Source organism: Budorcas taxicolor, chromosome 15 (genome assembly GCF_023091745.1).
Source record: "Budorcas taxicolor isolate Tak-1 chromosome 15, Takin1.1, whole genome shotgun sequence".
Lineage (NCBI taxonomy): Eukaryota > Metazoa > Chordata > Mammalia > Artiodactyla > Bovidae > Budorcas > Budorcas taxicolor.
This window is the reverse complement of record NC_068924.1, coordinates 48,266,532-48,274,349: the sequence shown is the minus strand read 5'-3', so window position 1 is coordinate 48,274,349 and position 7,818 is coordinate 48,266,532. Positions and strand designations below refer to the sequence as shown.

Here is a 7,818-nt window from a genome sequence, read left to right as displayed (position 1 = left end):
CTGACACACTGAGCTAGGAATTGATGAAACAGATCATTCTCCCTCTGATTTCTCTCTCTTTCCCTCTCTCTTTCACTTTTTCTGTTGATGGGAGCAAGAGAACCAGATTCACTTTCTTCAAGAAGTAACAGGATGACATGTCACAATGGGAGCACTTTTCGCCCAATCACATTTTTCCTCATTGGAATCCCAGGTCTGGAAGAGGTTCATGGCTGGATCTCCCTGCCTTTCTGCTTTATTTATATAGTGGCTTTACTGGGCAATGTCACAATTCTGCTGGGCATCAAGATGGACCAGACCCTCAGGGAGCCCACATTCTACTTCCTGGTCATTCTTTCAACAATTGATTTGGCCCTTTCAACAACCTCAGTACCCCGTATGCTGGGTATCTTCTGGTTTAATGCTCATGAGATCAACTTTGGAGCTTGTGTGGCCCAGATGTTCCTGATCCATGCTTTCACTTGCATAGAGGCTGGGGTCCTGGTAGCAATGGCCTTTGACTCTTATGTGGCAATCTGTGCTCCACTCCACTACACAGCCATCCTGACGTCCTGGGTACTCATGAGCATCACTTTGTACACTGTAATTTTTACAGTCTTGCTTACCCTTCCCATGATCTATCTCATCTCCTGCCTACCCTTTTGCCAGGCTCATGTAATAATACCTCATTCCTACTGTGAGCACATGGGAATTGCAAACCTGTCCTGTGAAAACATCCATGCCAGTGGTATTTATGGGCTCTTTGTGGTCTCTGTTTTTCTCCTGGACCCAGTCCCTATTGGCATCTCTTACGTTTATATACTCCACGCTGTTTTCCGTCTGCCATTCCAAGATGCACGGCTAAAAGCCCTAAGCACATGTGGTTCCCATATTGCTGTCCTCTGTGTTTTCTATATCCCCTCACTCTTCTCTTTCCTCAGCCACCGATTTGGACACAACATACCCCACCATATTCACATTCTTGTTGCCAACCTCTTATTTGGTTATCCCACTATCGCTCAACCCCATCATTTATGGTGTGAGGACCAAACAAATATGGGAGCGAGTGCTCCATATGTTATTAAAAAATAAAACACCTACCGTATTGTTTTACTAAGGATTTTGATCTCTCTAGGAAAATTTGTGTGTTCTTGTCTTAACAAGTATCTCCTGGTTCTGACCTATTGCTGCCAGATTGCAACCCAAGTTGGTTTGTTCCGGACTGCTGACTAATGAATTTTAGAACTTGTGGAAACTCACTGGAACTTTAGTTCAAAGGTTAATGGGCTGTCCTGAAAGGGAGTTGTGTGACCCCTACTTGTATGCTATCATACATTGTCCTTGATAACATGAAACCTCTTCTTTTCTGGAGATGATTTACTATATTGGGTGTTTATTGCTCTGTAATTAGAGAAATGTGGTGCTAGAACTTGGACCCTGTTTCCTGTGTCCACTCATTCATTCATTCATTCATGTTTTACTCAGTTTGTACTCATTTGTGTTTATTGTATGTCTTCAATGATTCTTATCACTGAGGATAAATCAATGACCCCAGCTAAGAGGAACATCTGTTCTTATGGAGCTTGCATCCTGCTGTACCCTTTAAAAAAGCCAGGCTCATAGTTTCAATAAAAATTATTACCAACTCTGTATCCTGAAGTGGAAAGGTCTGCCAAACATGTAACACTCAGTGTAATGAGAAGCCAAAACAAACATAAAATTCAAATACAATTTATCATTAATGTCATCAGTGCCATTTAGGTGATTTTTTCTCTGCACTCAAGCTCATAATGTAAATGTGGTCTTAAGGTTTATTATATAGTATTGCTGTCTATGTGATGCATACTGGACTTCTTCCTATAACTTTATTGCCTTGTTCTCTCAATCTACACTTGACCCTGAGATATTCCATCCTCAAATCCAAGACCTCTCTTTCTAAACCCATGATCTATCCCTAACACCTTCACTGACTTTAATGTACAGATTATCAGATACATCTAAGAATAGTCAATTTTTTATGTGACCAAGGACTTTTGATTGATTCAATAAGATTTTCCAAGACCAAATAATAAGCTTTTAGATCATCAAACTTGTTACATTACTATTTTCAAAGTGGCGGATTCATGTTGATATATGGCAAAACCAATACAATATTGTAAAGTAAAAATAATAATAATAAAATAAAAAAAGAAAAGACATTTCAAACAGACACACACACGCAAAAGAATCATTTTATTTTTCAGTCTCTTAACAAATGGAGGAGCCTGGTGGGCTACAGTCCATGGGGTCACTAAGAGTCACACACGACTGAGCAACTTCACTTTCACTTTTCACTTTCATGCATTGGAGAAGGAAATGGCGACCCACTCCAGTATTCTTGCTTGGAGAATCCCAGGGACAGGGGAGCCTGGTGGGCTGCCGTCTATGTGGTCGCACAGGGTCGGACACGACTGAAGCTACTTAGCAGTAGCAGCAGCAACAAATAAAATTAAAGTAAAAATATAATAAATATCTTTGTTTCTACAACTCACACATTAATGACTTTTAACATTGCACTCATCTCAGAGATAAAGCTTAATAAGTATGTATACAGAATTAAAGTTGAAATTATCTTTAACACTGTTTCAATACAGCTTCTCTGCTATTTTTCCAGAGGCAAAATTTATCATGTGTTTTTCTGACATCACAGTACATAAATTTTTAGCTCTACAACCAATCACACTATTTTAGTTATTAATTCATTTAGATTAAAATATTTTGTTTTATAACATTGATTTTATTTACCTATCCATTGATTAATAGGTATTCATATTAATTTCCAACTAGATATATGCTGCATATTCTTTTATTTCTATGAACAGTTTTTAGATCATTTATCCAGGGTTTATAATTTAATATAGAATTGTTGGTCAGCAGGATTGTTAATAATTAGAACATAATTCTGCTTTCCTGACCTTTGTTTTTGATCACTTTTTTAAGTTTCACATTTTCAAATATTCCTTTTTTCAAACTTTCATGCTTCCCTAATTTAACTTTGTTTCCTAACATTAACTGCTGAAGTGTTTGTTTTCTAATCACACTAAATTCTAGCTTTATTACTTTACTACTCTGAACAAAAAAGAAAAATCAGGCTTATTTGCTTTTTTCTGTTGTGCAACTTTTAGGAATTGCAATTCCAGTGAGTTAACAACGTGGCACACTACTCCAGTACTCTTGTCTGGAAAATTCCATTGATGGAGGAGCCTGGTAGGTTGCAGTCCATGCTAAGGGGCAGACATGACTAAGCAACTTCCCTTTCACTTTTCACTTTCATGCACTGGAGAAGGAAATGGCAACCCACTCCAGTGTTCTTGCCTGGAGAATCCCAGGGACGGGGGAGCCTGCTGGGCTGCCATCTATGGGGTCGCACAGAGTCAGACACGACTGAAGCGACTTAGCAGCAGCAACAAAGTGCATCTAACTCCTTGGAACTCCTTTTCTGACCTCCTGGCAGTGCTGTCTCCAGTCTAGCATTTGATCTCAGGAGTAAAGCCAGAGTGAGAATCAGAAGGCTTGGCTGGTTGAGAAAATAATACTGCACTTAAAATGGATATTCATCAATTTCTTCAAATGGGAGATTTTTAACTCTCTCTATAGAAGTAATCTCCATTCATTTTTCCATAACACTTTGCCATAGGTTCTGTTGTTCCTGTTTCAAATAAGAAGAAGTGGTGGCAGTACGGAACAAAGTGGCTTGAATTCACACAGTATCACAATAAGCCTGTGATTGTCTGCTGCACCAAATAAATGAGAACATGAAAAAAAGATACTATCACACATCATGAGTCAGATTGCAGCTTCAAGCAAAACCATGAGGATTAATTGATTCTGAGGATACCAACTCCTCAACCTCCCAGCTATTTCTGGAAATTAGAAACCAATTTTTACGGTTAGAGAGACCCACCCACTGAAATGGAAGGTAGGTGTTAGGTACCTTGGCAGGCATTCAGAACAATCAGTGCCTACCACAATACATGTATTTTTAAGTGTGTATGAAGTTATAAGCTCATGTGTAAGTGAAGACTGTACAGTATGATTCTGGAAACTTTAACAGGCTTGTTGAAACATGAGATAGGCTCAATATCTCAAAACTGAAAATGTAGGCAGTATAATGTATCAAGGGACTTCCCTGGTGGCTCAGTGGTAAAGAATCTACCTACCAAGCAAGATAGGCGAATTTGATCCCTGGGTCAGAAAGATCCCCTGGAGGAGACAATTCCACTATTATTGCCTGGGAAATCCCATGGACAGAGGAGCCTGGTGGGCTATAGTCCATGGGGTCACCAAGAACCGCACAGGAGTTAGTGACTGAACAACACCACCACTATAATATATAGAATAATAGCACAGATTTTGGAATCAGATATTTGGGTTCAAATTTTACATTTATTGTTTATAAAATATTCCATAGTTCAAGTTTTCCATCTGTATAAGCAAATGAGCATAGTATCTATATCATCTAGGGCTATTTCAAAGACTAAAAAGATGAACAAAATAAAATGCTCTTTGACGATTCCTCTTAGGCTTCCCTCATAGTCCAGTTGGTAAAGAATCCACCTGTGATGCAGGAGATCCTGGTTTGATTCGGGAATCAGAAAGATCCACTGGAGAAGGGATAGGCTACCCACTCCAGAATTCTTGGACTTCCCTTGAGGCTCAGCCAATAAAGAATCCACCTTCAATGTGGGAAACCTGGGTTCGATCCCTGGGTTGGGAAGATCCCCTGGAGAAGGGAAAAGCTACCCTCTCCAGTATTGTGGCCTGAAGAATTCCATGGACCAAGTTCATGGGATCTCAAAGAGTTGGACATGACTGAGTGGCTTTCACTTTCACTTACTTAATAACACATTAAGTAAAAGCAAACCTAGCTGGGACAATGGGATAAAGGCCTCTGATAAGAAGGTCTAATGGGAAAAAAAAAAAAATGTGAAATGTAGTTGTGTATCTTTAAGACATATTAGGTATGATTAAAAATATAAAACAAAAACTAATCTTACTTCAGTTCAGTTCAGTTCAGTCACTCAGTCGTGTCCGACTCTGCCACCCCATGAATCGCAGCACGCCAGGCCTCCCTGTCCATCACCAACTCCTGGAGTTCACTCAAACTCACATCCATTGAGTCGGTGATGCCATCCAGCCATCTCATCCTCTGTCGTTCCCTTCTCCTAATGCTGCCAATCGTTCCCACTATCAGAGTCTTATCCAATGTGACAACTCTTCGCATGAGGTGGCCAAAGTATTGGAGTTTCAGCTTTAGCATCATTCCTTCCAAAGAAATCCCAGGGCTGATCTCCTTCAGAATGGACTGGTTGGATCTCCTTGCAGTCCAAGGGACTCTCAAGAGTCTTCTCCAACACCACAGTTCAAAAGCATCAATTTTTTGGTGCTCAGCCTTCTTCACAGTCCAACTCTCACATCCATACATGACTACTGGAAAAACCATAGCCTTGACTAGATGGACCTTAGTCAGCAAAGTAATGTCTCTGCTTTTTAATATGCTATCTATGTTGGTCATAACTTTCCTTCCAAAGAGTAAGTATCTTTTAATTTCATGGCTGGAATCACCATCTGCAGTGATTTTGAAGCCCAAAAAGATAAAGTCTGACACTGTTTCCACTGTCTGCCCATCTATTTCCCATGAAGTGATGGGACCAGATGCCATGATCTTTGTTTTCTGAATATTGAGCTTTAAGCCAACTTTTTCACTCTCCTCTTTCACTTTCATCAAGAGGCTCGTTAGTTATTCTTCACTTTCTGCCATAAGGGTGGTGCCATCTTCATATATGAGGTTATTGATATTTCTCCTGGCAGTCTTGATTCCAGCTTGTGCTTCTTCCAGTCCAGTGTTTCTCATGATGTACACTGCATATAAGTTAAATAAGCAGGGTGACAATATACAGCCTTGACATACTCCTTTTTCTATTTGGAACCAGTCTGTTGTTCCATGTCCAGTTCTAATTGTTGCTTCCTGACCTGCATATAGGTTTCTCAAGAGGCTGGTCAGGAGATCTGGTATTCCCATCTCTTCATCAATTCCCATTATCTTCAGAATTTTCCACTGTTTATTGTGATCCACACAGTCAAAGGCTTTGGCATAGTCAATAAAGCAGAAATAGATGTTTTTCTGGAATGATCTTGCTTGTTCAATGATCCAGCAGATGTTGGCAATTTGATGTCTGGTTCCTCTGCCTTTTCTAAAACCAGATTGAACATCAGGAAGTTCACAGTTCATGTATTGCTGAAGCCTGGCTTGGAGAATTGTGAGCATTACTTTACTAGCATGTGAGATGAGTGCAATTGTGCAGTAGTTTGAGCATTCTTTGGCATTGCCTTTCTTTGGAATTGGAATGAAAACTGACCTTTTCCAGTCCTGTGGTCACTGCTGATTTTTACTGACATATTGAGTGCAGCACCTTCACAGCACCATCTTTCAGGATTTGAAATAGCTCAACTGGAATTCCATCACCTCCACTAGCTTTGTTCATAGTGATGCTTTCTAAGACCCATTTGACTTCACATTCCAGGATGTCTGGCTCTAGGTGAGCCACACCTAGATCACCATGATGGTGATCACACCATCATGAGTATCTTGATAGTGAAAATCCTTTTTGTACAGTTCTTCTGTGTATTCTTGCCACCTCTTCTTAATATGTTTTGCTTCTGTTAGATCCCTACCATTTCTGTCCTTTATCAAGCCCATCTTTGCATGAAATGTTCCCTTGGTATCTTTAATTTTCTTGAAGAGATCTCTAGTCTTTCCCATTCTGTTGTTTTCCTCTATTTCTTTGCATTGATCACTGAAGAAGGCTTTCTTATCTCTTCTTGCTATTCTTTGGAACTCTGCATTCAGATGCTTATATCTTTCCTTTTCTCTTTTGCTTTTTGCTTTTTTTCTTTTCACAGCTACTTGTAAGGCCTCCCAAGACAGCCATTTTGCTTTGTTGCATTTCTTTTCCATGGGGATGGTCTTGATCCCTGTCTCCTGTACAATGTGTCAAACTTCCGTCCATAGTTCAAGAGACACTCTATCTATCAGATCGAGTCCCTTAAATCTGTTTCTCATTTCCACTGTATAATCATAAGGGATTTGATTTAGGTCATACCTGAATAGTCTAGTGGTTTTCCCTACTTTCTTCAAGGTAAGTATGAATTTGGCAATAAGGAGTTCATGATCTGATCTATAGTCAGCTCCCGGTCTTGTTTTTGCTGACTGTATAGAGCTTCTCCATCTTTGGCTGCAAAGAATATAATCAATCTGATTTCAATGTTGACCATCTGGTGATGTCCATGTGTAGAGTCTTCTCTTGTGTTGTTGGAGGAGGGTGTTTACTATGACCAGTGTGTTCTCTTGGCAAACTCTATTAGTCTTTGCCCTGCTTCATTCCATATTCCAAGACCAAATTTCCCTGTTACTCCAGATGTTTCTTGACTTCCTACTTTTGCATTCCAGTCCCGTATAATGAAAAGGACATCTTTTTTGGGTGTCAGTTCTAAAAAGTCTTGTAGGTCCTCATAGCACCGTTCAACTTCAGCTTCTTCAGCATTACTGGTTGGGGCATAGACTTAGATTACCGTGATATTGAATGGTTTGCTTTGGAAACAAACAGAGATCATTCTGTTGTTTTTGAGATTGCATCCAAGTACTGCATTTTGGACTCTTTTGTTGACCATGATGGCTACTCCATTTCTTCTAAGGGATTCCTCCCTGCAGTAGTAGATATAATGGTCATCTGAGTTAAATTCACCCATTCCAGTCCATTTTAGTTCGCTGATCCCTAGAATGTTGACGTTCACTCTTGC

General features: G+C 39.8%; 1 protein-coding gene across 1 annotated transcript; it reads left to right on the top strand.

The window, feature by feature from the left end:
• Positions 1-132: 132 nt before the first annotated feature.
• On the top strand, positions 133-1,096 carry LOC128059897 (olfactory receptor 52J3-like). The gene is given in 2 exon segments (XM_052652158.1): positions 133-975; positions 977-1,096. Coding segments are annotated over 2 exon segments (963 nt in total).
• The last annotated feature ends 6,722 nt before the right edge of the window (positions 1,097-7,818 follow it).